At 39.9% G+C, this 16,266-nt stretch overlaps 1 protein-coding gene across 3 annotated transcripts in view; it reads right to left on the bottom strand.

Moving 5' to 3' along the window:
- The window catches only part of zeb2b (zinc finger E-box binding homeobox 2b), a 149,441-nt gene that overhangs the window by 13,197 nt on the left and 119,978 nt on the right, over window positions 1–16,266 (bottom strand). For all 3 annotated transcript variants that reach the window (XM_063048612.1, XM_063048613.1, XM_063048610.1), the window contains exons 4-6: window positions 15,968–16,039; window positions 10,976–11,164; window positions 2,567–2,781 (exon numbers count right to left, since the gene is read on the bottom strand). In XM_063048612.1, coding sequence (XP_062904682.1) covers window positions 2,567–2,781; window positions 10,976–11,164; window positions 15,968–16,039 — 476 coding nt within the window. The remainder of the gene's footprint in view (window positions 1–2,566; window positions 2,782–10,975; window positions 11,165–15,967; window positions 16,040–16,266) is intronic.

Genomic DNA, 16,266 nt, shown 5'->3' with positions numbered 1-16,266 from the left:
TTGTAGAAATCATAAATAGGGAAGGTATTTATTCTTATCTTGGGACCTGGCTGATTAAATGTAGATTAAGTATTTTTTTGCAACTGTAGGTTCATAGTTAAAATGAATTAATATGCAACTCTTTGTTGAATTCTGAAAAAAAGAAGTTCAAAAATCTCAACAGGGCTGACCTTTCTTAAACATCTGGCAGAAAACACAATATGAATATTAACTGACAACAAATGAAATCGATGGCAGCAGATACTCAAGGTAGGAGGTCAGCTTTCTAAACTAGCAAGATACAAAGGCTTTGCGAGGGAACAGGACTGAACAGTGTGACAACTGCTAGGGTGTGCTGACTCTTCCCACATTCCTGGTGAGACAGATGGTGTTGGACAGGACACAGGGAGGTTTGTTCAAACAGCAGCAACCTTCAAAGATCAAGCAAACCCTGGCCTGCAGAGCGCCAGTGAGGGGCTGGTGCTCATATGTTGCTGAGCTGCATAAACAAACAGCAACAGCTGCTTTGTCTCCCCTCAATCCTTAGAGAACTGATGCAAACTTTAGTTGCGCCTCTGTTAATATGAAACAATCATTTGTAATTACTATGTGGGAGTACCGTGATTAAATTATGGGATTTTTTTTGCAGTGTTGAAGCTAAACACAAATAAATAAATTTTAAAAACAATGGCAACGGCAAAAGAAACAACACAAGACACACACTGGGGAAAATTTTAAGCTAGCCAAATACACTGAAACTAGTGTGAATCAGGCAACAAGACACAGGCACACACTTTCAAGAATGGGGGTATTCTCAGTGCTCTTAAACCTTTATATAAAATAATGAAGCGTTTTATATTCAATTATATCAATGCTAAACAAAAATATTTGTGTAAAGCTCTTACAGAATGTAAAATGGTGTTATATTGATGGAAAGCTGTCAACTACAGCTGCACGGTGCTCTCCACATTGGTGGCATTCTTTAATATAACTGATCCTCCAGTGATTTGACACCATCGACAATTCACATTATGCCAAATTCTGCAAGCAGTGACTCAAACCAAATTAAAAAAAGAGTGCAGCTTCCCTCACTTGAAGCACTGAAAAACCATGGATCTCCACTACAGATTTAGTGCAGCGGCTGAAATAAACGAAAATAGCAGAAAGTGCCCGCAGTGTCTGAGTGTGACGGTTTGAGTAATGCTCGCTAGATCCTATTTTATCGTGTTAAAGTGCCATCAGTAAAATTGAGGACATCATTATTCTGTAGGCGTGAATTATTTTCCCGACAAAGGGCAACTGTAATATTTGAACCTTTAAAGGAGAGTAGAAATCAGGTTCAAAATATTACAGTCATCCTTTATAACAACGCTGAGATAAAACGAACCTTGTGTTTTTAATAAAGCACATTCTCTGATTCCTGAAAACAGTTTTAAATCAATTTTTTATGGAGGAGGCCCTACACCAAAAGTGAAAAGGGAAGTTTTTTAATATTAAAATTACAGTGTAAGTAAGTGCTTTATTTGAAAGACAGATGAAACCTGCCTATCATAAGCACTAATACATTATTACTTAAAGTTACCAATGGAATGATTTTTTGCTATGTTATGAATAATTATCTCATCTTCCAAAGTAACAAAGCTGTCAAGTGCAAAGGTAAATATTTGAATGAAGTCATTCTATTAAAATGGCAACAATGAAATAAATACGGTTTTGCGCTGCTATTTACGATATATGGTATTTCACATCTCCCAAGAGGAGGCAGAGGAAGTTACACAGCATAACACAAATGGTTTAGTAATATTTAATCCAACAAAGTATTCCACTGAGATGGGGTGTGAGTGTGTGCCAAAGAATGGAGGAACAGTTTTGTGTAAACTCAACTTTTCCACCCTCTGTAATACAGTATGGAGTTAAAGTCTGCATCACAAACATTAAGTAAAAGTCTCTTTAAGGAAAGGACTTTGTTTTAAATGAGGAAAGGGACTGGGGAGGCAGGGGAAATTCAGCAACAACTGATAAACTTACACAATAAGAAAGTGACTTAAAAATGGAAATCTTTGTGTACTTGTTCAATGAAACAAACTGTAGTGGAAGGAAGTTGTACGTAATTATTAAAGCAAGAAACGACCACGAATGGCAGAGAAAGTGAACGATCAGCAGAGGCGGTAACAATATTAAAAAGAAACTGTTACTTTGAGTGACTGCTATTAGCTGGACCATAGGCCACACAGGGATGAATCGTCGAACTTGATTAAAGGGTACAAGCACAGCAGTATTATTGAGATGAAACACCATTTTAATGAGATTTTGAAAATGAAGGTAAAACCCCAAACTTAAGCTAAACTTAAACAGAGTTCAAGTGCTGATAATGTTTCTAAATTGGATATTAAAATGCTCATTCAGTCGTGAGTACATGATATTAAATCATCCTGGAAGAGACCATCAAAAAACCATTTAAACCTAAATTAGAGCTATTACCATTAAAGATTTGCATCTTCAAAATGCCATAAAAAATTAATAGCCAATGGCAATTAAAATGATATTTATCCTCTAAGGGTTACCCATACCCATCCATGAGCCCCACCTGATCTCTCCCTGGCTTGTGCGTAGCCATATGTCGCTCAAGCTGGGTGCGGTAGGCAAATGTGTAGTTGCACAGAGGGCAGGCAAAGTTGTCTTCGTTCTTTTCATGTCGATATTTAATGTGCTCCTTCAATGATGTCAAGCGCTTGTAACCTCGGTCGCAGTATGGACAGGTCAGCAGTTGGGCAAAAGCATCTGGAGTTCCAGGTGGCGGCTCTGCAGCCAGGGAGGGGGTAAGGGAGAGCATAGGCCAAGAGGTCAGCAATCAATGGCAATTAATGGGATAACTGCCTGGATGGTATGACAGGAATCGCTGCAATCTGCTGCTTCAAGTGCCATCATTACAGTGGCCTCTGCACACTTCGATTCCCCATACACATCCACGCCAAGCTAGTACATGTCATTTCATATGATGTCTGCAACTTCAGACAAGAATTTGATCTACTTTTTTAAAAAAATGTACAATTTTTCTCCGTTTCCACTTCATACATTTACAAAAAATGCTCTATCACCTTATCTAATATGTATTTCATAAATGTATATGCAAAATGATAATGAAACACGATAATATAAAACTGTAATGTGCTGTAAAACTAAATAAAAATGCAATCAATTTTGTTTTCACTTTTGCTTTGGAAGCTCGACTACCTTTGAATATTATGTAAAGTTACAGAGGATACCAGTGCATTGAGGTTTCCCTTTAAGAAATATGTAAAACAAAGCCATTATGTAACAGAATCATTGTTAAATAAAGTCAGTCATTTCCTGAATTTGACACACAGAAATTTGCAAGAATTCTGTTTGTACCATGCTCTCTACATTTGGCTCGAACTGTGGTGACATGGAACTATTAAAAATGTGTGTACAGCTGCAAAAATTTAGCATAAAGGAAAAATGACAGTATGCAGAATTCAATGAGGAATGAAAATGAACCAGGTTCAAATATGAAACTGGTATCTGCTACACCCAGTTGTATAGTAACATATATTAAACCGTAGTCCAGATTTAAAGAGGAAAGGGACTAGTGCTTTAAAATATAACAAATACAGAGAACATATAATAAAATTGCATTATGATTTTTTTACAAAAATATCAGAATAACAACTTTTTGAAGAAAAGGAGATATAATTTTAAATATTGTTTAATGATCAGGGAAAGCAAGTTCTAATGCCAGAATGTTTACTGTATCTGTTTGAATCACAGATTTCATTTTAGCAGAAGGGCCGCAGTTAATATGTCAAAGCTAGCGCAAGGTTTAAAGCCAGACAGGGGAGTGTCAGAGGTGAAGTAAGGTTTAAAGCAGGAGCAATTAAGAATTCAAATGATAAGTAAGGACCATAGCGAGAGTTGTGTGTATGGGTGGCAGCTCTCTCAGTAAAATCAGTCATGCCTTTTTCCCCATCTGCTGGTTGAAATCGGACCACTTGTACTTGAGGCTAACAGTGCTTTTAAAATGTTCGCAGCTGTGTTCTGGCTGTGTATAAATGAGCTGTACTTTTACAATCTGTGTGTGATCTTCAGAGGCATTATAAAGCACAACTTCAAGTTAGACCTGTCAATTCCCAATTTAGTATATCCCTCTCATGACAGAGTATATAAGATGTAATTATTATCAGGAAAATAATTAAATTGCTCTGCTTACCACTGAAGGGAAGAATATCAGAAAGGGCAGTCCTGCTGCTGATTTATCAATAAAACCATCCTTGTCAATTTAAATAACATACAATGAACAGCTTCTTTAACTCCAACAATAGTGAGAGCAACATCCAATTATCTGGTAGCACTTTTCCAGGGAAGTGTTACTAAGGAGTGATTAGGAGTACAATTTACAGCATGTTGGGGGAAAGCAGAGGAATAGCCTCTTGGGATTGCTCTACTAGGGTCTGGCACCTGGGCTTCTTCAGTGCAGTAACAATTCTATCATTCTATGAAAGGTGACCAAAGTCTGCTTAAGTATGTAGGCTTTGAGGGGGATCTTATAGGAGCAAGTGGAAGTAGAGTCATTTCCTTTTAGAACAGAAGAGAATGGAAATGAGGCATCTGAAAGCACAACTTCTGATGGTAGATAAAGTGGAAAGGATGATGCATGAGAAGTCACAGTCAGAAGGAAGAACAGCATTATGGTTTTGGAAGAAGATCCAGAAATAGAGAGGAATGTTGATGGCGGGCTTTAATCACAAGGATAAATATTTTAAAGTTGATGTAAAAGGAAGGGGACGATGGGCTGATGGGTGTTGTGCTCACTCTCCTATAACTACTGATGATTGGCTGACAGCTGACCAATAGGTGCTGGTTGCTTTGACCTGATGTAATAATGAAGAAAGAGAACATTTTTTTAAAATGGATTTTTTATGTACTGTAAGATGGACAATACTACAAAAGTTAAAATATTAAGAGAAGCAGATGATATGGAATTATTAATTCAGAGTCAGGATCAAAGTCAACAGGATGTTAAAGTTGTGATGGAAAGGGATGAAATCATACCCAGGCAATCTTAATTGGAGTTTCATATATGGTGAAGTATAAGTGTCCTAGAGTCATGCAGTATAGAAGTAGGCTCTTTCACCCAACAAGTCTGTGCTAACCATTTACTCTAATCCTATAGTGATCCCATTTTATTCTCCCTACACTCCCAGCAGCTTCTCTGCCTCATATACACACAATGAGCAGTTCTCTGTTTCAGCTTGCTGTGCTGCTTGAATGGTTTGAGGCACAACACCTCATCTTCCAACTAAGCAAAATGGAGCCTTCCCCAACTCAACACCGAGTTCTGCAATTATACACACTAATTTTCTTCTTCCTACTTGACACTCCTTTACATATGTCCAATCATTTATCTCCTTACCTGTTATATTTCCATCCATTTCTAATATGCTCTCTCTTGGCATTTAAAATCCCTTTCTTTCTACCGTATAACCTCACCCTTTACCATACCACCTTCTTTTCCTTTTTGAATCTAAAAAAAATTAACCTGTGACTCTTTTTCCCCATTTATTATGAAAGGTCATCAGACTGTAATGTGAAATTACTTTCTCTCTCCAGTCATGTTGCCAGGCCAGCTAAGTACATCCAGCACAGTCTGTTTCCTTCAAAAGTTTTGGGTTTGGTCTCCACATCGTCTCTGTTCAAAGTTGCTGTTCATTCACTGCTACATGCCAGACAAGCAATCAGACCACATAGGCCCAGCTTCTACCAGTGAGAAGCTATAGCCAGATTGACCACGGTCAAATTTGGAAGACCAAACTTGCTAACCCAGATGATCCTTAAGCTACCTGATAAAGACCTGAGCATGGGTAGGGTTTTGAATGGCATATTAAAAGAGGCCAAAACAAACTACACCTTCAAAATTTTAGATAAGGAAGTCTTGTCCCTATAAACCAAGGGTCCCAACCTTTTTATGTCATGCACCGATACCATTAAGCATGAGGTCCATGGACCTCAGATTGAGAGCCCCTGCCATTGTTCCTGAACCTCTCTGATACCCAGAAATATAAAAATAATTAAAATGCACTCAATAAAATAAAAATGCTATTTTTATAGAAATTGAAAGAGCTGAGAACATAAAACAATTTAAAGTAGCTTTTAAAGTTAAAATCACAAAAAAAAGCTTTGTCTATAAAGTCTCAATTTTTCCTTCTTTTCCACAGCAGCTCTCAATTTTCAGTGGGTCCTCAGTCAAGTCTAATTGGAGCAGAACCCAAGAGCAGGATTGCCAGTAAATGGAAGGGAACTTCAGAACGCTCCTGTTCCATTGCTAAACTCCATGCTGAACACAAATAGAAAGTAGACACTAGAAATGGACGGTATGCTTGAGCAGTAATCCCCAACCTGAGTAGCAGCAATGTCCATAACTCCCTATGAAGTGCCTACAAAAAACGGAAGAACAGGGAGCCAGAGAAATTATGAAGGAATCAAGAGAACTTTTGAGAAGGAATGGCTGGGCATCTGTTCTTAGGTGTATTGATAGTATTGTCAAAGATTAGTATGATATATAATGATGACATATAGGATTATGAATCATTAATGATGAGTTTCTTCCAACAGTAAGCTTGAAAAAAATGGCTGGGCAAAGGAGGTGAGTTTAACTGAAAAAGTTATAAATAACTGAATCAAAACCTGCTGAAGGCTCAAAGATTATGAGGAAAATTATGTTTAAAGCCACATTCACAAGAGAAGCTATTTGTGATTTTTGCTACAGTGCTTATGTCATAGAGGTACACAGCACAGAAACAGGCCATTCGGCCTATTCTGTCTGGCCCTACTATCAAGTACCCATCCAGTGATAGAAGAAGGTAGTTGAAAAGAGTGATTACAATGGTTTGGATTAGGCAAGCACAAGATGGGAATATGTTCCTGGAAACAGTTAAGATAGGAAATTTGCAAGCTCTCCTTTACTTGGTTATTTGGTCATACATTCATTCTGACTGCCATAGAAATATTTTCATTCCGAACACCACAGGGAAACTATTTGAAATCAAGTCTGTCTGGCATATTGAATGATAGAAAATAGACTACATAGACTACTATCAGACTTATCCAATTACTGACTGCTCAAGCTCACGCTGGAATCTGGAACAAAACATAAACCGCTTGAGGAAGTCAAGTAATTTGAGGAGGCAAAAGTAACCATCAGTCCCTAGTTGATGGCACCTTCACATGTGTTTCCTCCATTTGCCACACATCTGCTCTCAACCACCATCCTGATCTAGGTAGAGCAGAGATGGTTGCCCTGGTCCTGAACTTTTACCCCACTAACCTCCGTATCCAAACACATCACCCTTCACCACTTCTGCCAACTCCAACAGGATCCCAGCACCAGGAAAATCCTCCCCCCTCCCCCTCTTTCTACTGTCTTCGTGGACTACTCATTCAATGAAACCTGTTCTGCTCATCGCTCACTCCCGCCACTCATCTGATTGTACCTATCAACTTCCAGCCTCTGTCTCAATTCTCCATTACAATTCTACACACTGGACATCTTTACTCTCCAGTCCTGATGCAGGTTCTCAACCCAAAATATGAAACCATCCCCTTTTCTCCATGGATGTTGATTGAGGTGGTAACCTGCATCCTCATTACATAAACCTACCAGCTGGATTGGTGAGGGTGTTAAATTAAAAACAAATTTGTCAAAACTATCAATAGCATGCTCTAAACCTTTTGATGGTAATTGAGCAGTAAGCGTGTCCTTGAGGTTTGGAAAGTAACAGTAATGTATTTTTCCAGGGATATTTTCTAATCTTGAGTCATCAGAGCAACGACATTGTTGCTGTTATGTTCACCCACTACCGGATCACGTCTTTTACCTGAATGTAACCAATTGAATATGCAGGAGCTCAAAGAAAGTTGCTCTTTCACAATTAATCAAACCAGAATCTTTTTATTCATATAAATGTTTATATGTCTATGTTTTGGGCAAAGATCTTATACAGCGTGATGCACAGGTCTTAGGCACTCTAGATTTTTCATACGGTTTCAGATGGTACAGAGCCCTGATTTCAACATCATCGATTGCCTGGAGAGACAGAAAAGCAAACGAGGCAGCCAAAGTCTGCAGAAGAAATGTGGCAAGTTTTCCAAGAAGCTTAGAACAACCTAGCAGCCACAATTTTCTTGTAAAACTACACGACTGCAGTAGGAATTGATGCAATTTTAAAGGCAAAAGCTGGTCACACCAAATATTGATTTAATTTAGTTTTTCAGCACTGTTTACTGTTCTTTATAGTTTTTTTTAATATTTAGAAACTTTTCAATGCGTTATTTTTGAAAGCATCTTTGCTAGACAGACTTGTTTTTGCACAGCACTGTGCATATTAACACAGAGGGAAAAATTCTTCAGAAAGGTCCTCTGTTAATTGTCGCCAATGTTCAGCAGCAAAAATGGCCTGCTCACAGAGACATGTTTCAATACACCAAGTGAATGGAAGAAGCAGCATTTTTTTTGTATCCTGTTGTGTGGCTTCTCTGGAACATCCCCTGTATAACTATTCCATGGGTTACTGAAAAAGATATCACAAAACTGAAATCCTACCTCACCCTGATAAATCTTTTCCAACATGTAACATGAAAGCAAACCAGACAGTGGTACAGAAAAGAGTACAGTCAACACTTTGGGCCAAGACCCTTCATCAGGAATGGAGAAGGGGGAATCTGATAGGAGAGAACAGAAGGCTATGGAAGAGGGGAAGAGCACCAGCAGGAGGCGATGAGCAGATAATGAGATAAGTTGAGGGAGGGAAATGGGAATGAAGAATGGTGAAGGGAAGAGTGCAAAAGCAGGACTATATGGTGCTACAACACTTGCTAACTTGCAGTGACTGTTTGGTGACCTGGTTATCAGATCACACTATCACAAGACGAGATAGTTGCTGGATCTCAACTTTTCAGGTAAACAACTCTGCCACATTCTGAGTTACAATTGTCTGTTCCTTTAATCCAGACTTCCACTGTATTCCATGGTCAAGTGACATTTGCAGGGCGGCGTGTTAGTAAGGGCATTCTCTATTCATGAGCTTTAAGTGTGGATATGTGCATGAGAAGGCACTGAAACGTCTGGAAAAGAGAGACAATGAGGTCATCTGTTCTTATCAAACATCCGTTCACCACCCTATATTTTCCGACAGGGTTCAATGTGAATCTTGGTTAGTTTGAAAAACCATGTCCCTCAAAATTGTTCAAATTTGTATCCAGGATATGCACCAATAACAACAGTTGGAATGGCCATCCCCATCTCCCAGGAGACTAAAGGGCAGATTTTACCATTTCCCAGAATGCAGTACTATGTAAATTCATTGTTCTGATGAGGAACATTTTATCAGAAAGACCAACTTCATGTCTCTTTCCACAGGTGCTGCCTGAACTGTTGAGTGTTTATAACATTTACTGTATCTATTGCTGCTAAATCTCATGGATAAAAAAGATTTAAAGAGACCTGGCCCAAACACTGGCGAATGGAATTAGCTCAGATAGATATCTTGATCAGCAGGGAATAACTGGGCTGGGCCTGCTTGTGAGATGTCTAATTCTATGACTCAGTGAGTATTGTTTTTCAGGATGCTGTCATTTCACTGTATAAAATGACCATAAGACATGGGAGAAGAATTAGGCCATTCAGCCTCTTGAGTCTGCTTCTCCATTCCTTCATGATTGATTTATTGTCCCTCTCAATCCTATTCTCCTGCCTTCTTTCTCAAACCTTTGATATGCTTACAAATCCCCTGCTTTACATATACCCAATGATTTGGCCTCCACAGCTGTCCGTGGCAATGAATTCCACAGAATCACTACCTTTGGCTAAAGAAATTCCTCCTCATATGTGTTCCAAATGGGCATCCCTCTATTCTGAGGCTGCTCCCTCTGATCCTAGACTCACCAATCATAGGAAACATCCTCCCCACATCTACTCTATCCAGACCTTTCAAAATTCAATAGGTACTCATTCTTCTAAACTCCAATGAGTACAGGCCCAGAGCCATCAAACACTCCTCATACGTCACTGGTTGTATGTAGAAAAAAAACTTCTCAAATAACTAAGCATAAGTTACTCTTCTGTGTCAAAATTAAACAAAAATGTTATACAGTTAAACAATTTTAACACAATTTCAGCCTATGAGAAAATGTATTAGACAGCATGGCTGATGAGGATAAGTTGACGCAAACACGCGGAAATCTGCTGATGCTGGAAATTCAAGCAACCCACACAAAATGCTGGTGGAACGCAGCAGGCCAGGCAGCATCCATAGGAAGAAGCAGAGTTGATGTTTCGGACCGAGACCCTTCGCCAGGATAAGTTGAGCAAGCTATGGCTTTTGTCTTTGGAGAGAAGGATAAGAATTGACTTGATCAAGGTGTACAAGATGATAAGAGGCAGAGATAGCGCAGACAGGAATAGACTTCCTATCTCAGGGTGGAAATGGTCAATATGAGGGGGTACAACTTTAAGGTGTTTGGAGGAAAGATTAGGGAGGATGCCAGAGGTACTGTAGGTTTTTTTTTAACATGGAGAGCGGAGGGTGCCGGGGTGATGGTGGAAACAGATATATTAGGGGCATTTAAGAGACTCCTATGTAAGCACATGGATGAACAAAACTGAAGGACTATGTAGAAGGGTAGAGTTTTTCAGGGGTTCCAACCTTTTTTTATGCCATGGACCAGTATCACTAAGCAAGGGATTTTTGGGCCCCAGGTTGGGAACCCCTGGTAGATGGATCTTGGAGTAAGTTAAAATGTCAGCACAACATCAATGGCCAAAGGACCATGTGATGTTCTATGTTCTATATTTGAGATAGGCTTCCATCAGCTGTTACAAATTTCCTATTGCTTTAGTGTAAGCACTCAAAGCACTTAATGATTTATAAATAAAGCAGCTCCAAGTATCAGTTAAATGGCTAATGGGCAGGGAGAGGCTCACCATTGTCTTCTTGCCCATTGGCCTCCGGTGTTCCATGCCGGGAAAGTTCTTCAGGCGCTTCTGGATAGATAATGGCTGTGTCACTCCGCTGCAAGTATTCTGCAATGCTAACCGCGTGGCTGTCTCCTTCCTCAAGCTTCCGTTTGGCAAAATACTCCTCGAGATCTGACGTGCAATCGACAGTCTTTCCTAAAAAAAGACATTGAGAAAGGCAAAAAGGGGAGAAGAATGTCAGTTCTGCACAGACCAATCTCACTGCACAAGCCAGAGTGACTTGGCATCTCTCGAGTCACAATGCACAGCTTTGAAGAACTGCAATTTTACTTGGAATTTTTGCTTCCCCATACTGTTTAGCTCTTGTGGGAACTCTAACTGTTAGGTGGAGATAGCTGAAATAATCACAAACAAAGCAAATAAAACCACAGCCTTCATTAGCCAGGAAATGACAGACCCTTATTGGTACATGCTGATTACAAGCCTAAACTGCCTGACTTGCTACCATGCCAAGTTTTACTTCTGTTTTCCTCAGTCTTGTTATCTTTCAGGGTTTTTCCTTGTTTATTTTTTGTTACTGGCATTTCATAGTTGCATTGGGAATCTTGGTGCTATTTAAGGAAGAAAAAAAATATAGCCAGCAATTCTGTGTATTTCAGTAACAATATGGCTACCAAGAAATTTTCAGCACAGAGAAAGTGGAGATTCCCTTAAATTCAGTAACTACAACTTTTTGGTGCAAAAGTTAACCGGTTCATTGGCACATTATAAATGCTCTTAAAAGTCTAAAGGTCTTAGCTGTTCATGCCAGACTGGCACTGGAGAGAGCACCAGTAATGCCCATCCCCAATGCTGCCATTAACTTTTGGGCATTGTACTTTTTTTTAAAGTGACTTAAGATAGGGCTTGGGGGGAGGGGGTGGTAAAGGGCCCAGGTTTACAGGAAAAGGATTGGGAGGCCCATAGATTAAGTTGGAATGAGAGTAATGGTAGCCCTAAAGGGTTGGAGAATCACACGTCCAGCTGACGAGACAAAGTGGTCATTGACAGGTTGGAAGGACTAGGCTGGGAAGGTGTCCGAGGCCTAGACATCAGTTGAATAAGGACCAGAAGGGTCACGGTCTGGACTTCGGGAAGTTGGCACCAAGATTTGAAGTGGGGCCGGGGGGGGTGGGGGAGTCAGGGAAGGGTTAGGAGGTATGCCTAAGGTAACTAAGCCTGGTTCCCAGTCCATTAGCACATTGAAAGGCCGCTCAATGTTCAGAATTAAGCAACCCTGAGACAACTGTTTATGTTCCCAGCCAATCTCTCAGAGGGGGTTGCATAAAGAATGGCATAATTTGATGCATGTCATATTAGGAGCTTCAGGGTGACTCGCGTGGTGTAATATGGTAAAGCAAAATGGCCCCAAACCCCTTTTCTAGCTTTACATCTAGAACGAATTAGATATCCATTGTGTATCACTGAAAACAATACAGTATTTAACAACTGAATTTCTAGGCCAACAGGTCACAAAATATTTGGACAAGATGCTCTCCTGACAAATTGCCATCTATAAATTTGCCAATGACATAACTATTGTTGGCAGAATTTCAGACGGTGATGAGGAAGCGTACAGGGGTGAGATAGATCAGCTGGTGGAGTGGTGTTACAACAACAACCTTGCACTCAACATCAGTGAGACTAAGGAATTGCTTATGGACTTCAGGAAGGGCAAGTTGAGGGAGCACACGCCAGTCCTCTTCAAGGGATTAGCAGTGGAAGGGGCAAGCAGTTTCAAGTTCCTGGGTGTTAACACTTCTGAGGTTACTACCCTGGGCCCAACATATTGATGCAATTACAAAGAAGGAACAGCAGCGACTATGTTTCACTAGAAATTTGTGGAGAATTGGTATGTCACCAAAGACACTTGTAAATTTCTACAAATACACTGTGGAGAGCATCAATCACCGTCTGGTATGGAGCAGCCACTGCACAGGGTTGGAAAGAGCCGAGAAAGGTTGTATGCTCAGCCAGCCTTATCATGGGCACTAGCCTCCCCAGCATCCTGGATACCTTCAAAAGTTGATGCCTGAAAAACAGGCATCCATCATTAAGGACCCCATCACGCAGGACATACTCTCTTCTTATTGCTATCATCAAGGAGGAGGTAAAGAAGCTTGAAGAAACACACTCAGTGTTTCAGGAACAGCTTCTTCCCCTCCGCCATCAGGTTTCTGAATGGACAATGAATCGATGAACACTAACTCAGTATTCTTCCTGCACATCTTATAATTTATAGTTTTTATTTTTACGTATTGCATTGTACAGCTGCTGGAAAACAACAAATTTCATGACATATGCCATTGATATTACACCTGATTTTGAAATTCTTATGCTTTGAGGGGTAGAATCAAGGTGAAACTTGATGTTTCCCCATGCTCTTTTTTATACTCTGTTTTGTGCCCACTTCAAACTCAGAATTGAGGAGAATCTGGAAACAGATTGCCTGCCAGTCTTCCACAACTTGAGAAGAAAATGGTCTCTAGCAACTCTTGAGAAAGGTGGAGGTGGGGGAGTGGTAGTGTATCGGGGGTAGAACTGGAAAAGGGTGTTGAAATGGGTGACGGGAATCATGTAGTTGAGAATGCCATTGTCTGAGGATCTCATACTATCTTGACCTGAAAATATAACACCATTGCTTGTGGATTTAATCCTCAACCTCCCCCCCAGTGGTACTGTGGGAGTATCTTCTCCTGAAGGACAGCATTTCAAGGAGGTGACTCACTACCATCTTCTCAGGACCATACGTTCAGACCTTCTCCTGTGACAGCCAGATACTGAAAATTGAATAAATAAATAAATGGTAGAGATTAAGGGCCTGATTGTGAGGAACCTGCAGTCCAAACAGGAAATACGCCTCTTCACTAACAATCCGCTTATACTTCCACCCTTCCTATTGTCACATGGACGACTGGAGGGTTCTGAGCAGGGACAGCCATCACTTAGCATTTTTTTTTTTGAAAGGGATTATTTTGTACTCTAACCAGCAGAGTCCAGAAGTTGTACTTCTGAATCAAGAAGTTGCTCGGGATGCATTAAAAATGGTCGCTGTGGATTGGCAATGAGGTTGAAGTCTGTAAAGATTCTGTGCAGTCTATCTCATTGCTGAACTGAGATGCTTAGAGCCCATTTTCACCTAAAAAAATTAGTGCAACACATACCAATTTCCAATTCATTATTGAAGCTGACGTTTCACTCTAGCACCATCAGCCTATCAAACTGGTGGGAATTCTTTTCCAAGACCACGCTGGCCTAAGCAGAAATGGTAACCTACTTTAGGTAATGACCCATCCAAAGTCTCAGATTTAGTCCTGCCTAACTCCACTTACTATAGTTTGAAAATGAAGTGGCAGATCTAAATCAAAAAGCTCTCACACACACAATTATCCTAATGGCCATGCATTGAATGCTACTATTAAGCACAAGAGTAATGTTGAAATAGTAGCATAATACCCACACAAGAATGGATGGTCAACCAAAAATTCACTGTACCACAGAGAATTATAAACATAAATTGGCCAACCCTTTGTCAGTCGACAGTAATGAAATAAATAAAGAAGAATTTTTTACACAGCATTAAATTTTTTAAAAATTAAGAGTGGCACAGCACCAGTGATCTGGGTTCACAACGCTTTACAGCACCAGTGACCTGGGTTCAATTCCCGCCACTGTCTGTAAGGAGTTTGTACGTCCTCCTCGTGACCGCGCCGGTTTCCTCCGGGTACTCAGAGAATGACCTCCCACAGTCCAAAGGTGTACCGATTGGTAGGTGAATTGGCCATTGTAAGTTGTCCCATGAATAGGCGAGGATGAAGTTAAGGGGTTGCTGGGGAGTGCAGCTCGAAGGGCCGGAAAGGCCTACTCTGTACTGCATGTCAATAAATTTTTTAAAAGTCTAATTTATAACTTTTATAACTTTATTAGAGTAACAGATTATCCCATTAAAGAACAAAATATTAAAAATGTTATGTTTTGCCAACATCAAAATGCTGCAGTAGATCCTGACAGACATGTCAGATAGGGTGGTGGTGCAGGCTTTGAAAATACAGTATGAGGAACCTGCTGAACGGGACTGAAACGGAACATAAAATATGTATTTAAATCTATCTTTGGTTTTTGATGCTCTTGCAAAATCAGAAACAGCTTAGCTAATTGCCTCTGTTTATTTCAAAACCTGTGACCAGTTTTCACGAGATTAGCAAAATATGTCATAGTGCAACCAGCTACTGGTAAAGTTCCCATCTGAAGTTAAATTTAGACCGAAACGCATGTCTCTGTGGTTCAGCGTTGCAACTTTGATTTGCATTCTGGAAAACACCTTGATGAACTGAAATTTTAAAAAAGGGCTCAGCCTTCTTACAGAGATAAAAGGAGAAAGGAGCTCATTTGAAACTACCTAGGACAAAGAATACAAGTTTTCAATACTGCTGTGTGGTGGCTTTAATAAAAGCTCTTTATCAGGTGGAAAATAAATTCTTGAAATGCTCATGAACACATGGCTCCTCATTTCCTACTTAAAATCAGTTGTTGGATTCACCTAGAATGGCTTTGAAGAACTTTGGATCAGAATTAAAGGGACTCAATTCCATGACTGTCTGCTGTTTAATTTACTGTTGTTTACGTAAAGAATAAGCTAATTTAGACTGCAGAGACCGTTAGATACACAAACATTACTACATCTGTGGATTTCCAGCCACACACAGGGAATTGAACCCATTAGATTATTTGGGAGGTGGTACGTGGTTGTAAGGGAAAGCTAATTGGAAAGCACAGGAAGACTGAAAGTAAAGACTGATATAAATCTAATTAAAGTAAACCCACAGCTTTATTCAGAGCACACCTCAGCAGAAACAAGTTTTTAAAAAAAAAATAAATAACCACTGTTTTATGGTGAGGCTTTTATGGTAAAACATCATACCGATGAAAAGTGCTTCAAAGAACAGTCTATGTACTCACCTGTACCTTTACCTCTACTAGGCTGAAGTGTGGCTTCAGGCCCCATGGTGTCATAGTCTTCCTTCATTTCTTCTGCAGAGAAAGAGGACAGGAGAAGGGACTAAGTTTTATGAGCTTTTATTGTGGTTTTGGAACCTGCCAGTCACAGCAAGCAAGACCTGGTAAAGTGAGGGATTCTTTTAAGGTAAACACAGACTGCCCTGAACATTTGTCTTCATCAACTTTGTTCTCGTCTTTTCAATGAATCCAATAATGCTGCATCAGAGCAGTATTTATTTACCTTCAGTGTTATAGCTAGC

This window comes from Mobula hypostoma, chromosome 5 (genome assembly GCF_963921235.1).
Source record: "Mobula hypostoma chromosome 5, sMobHyp1.1, whole genome shotgun sequence".
Lineage (NCBI taxonomy): Eukaryota > Metazoa > Chordata > Chondrichthyes > Myliobatiformes > Myliobatidae > Mobula > Mobula hypostoma.
Note: the sequence above shows the minus strand (reverse complement) of the source record. Positions and strands in the feature narration are given on the sequence as shown.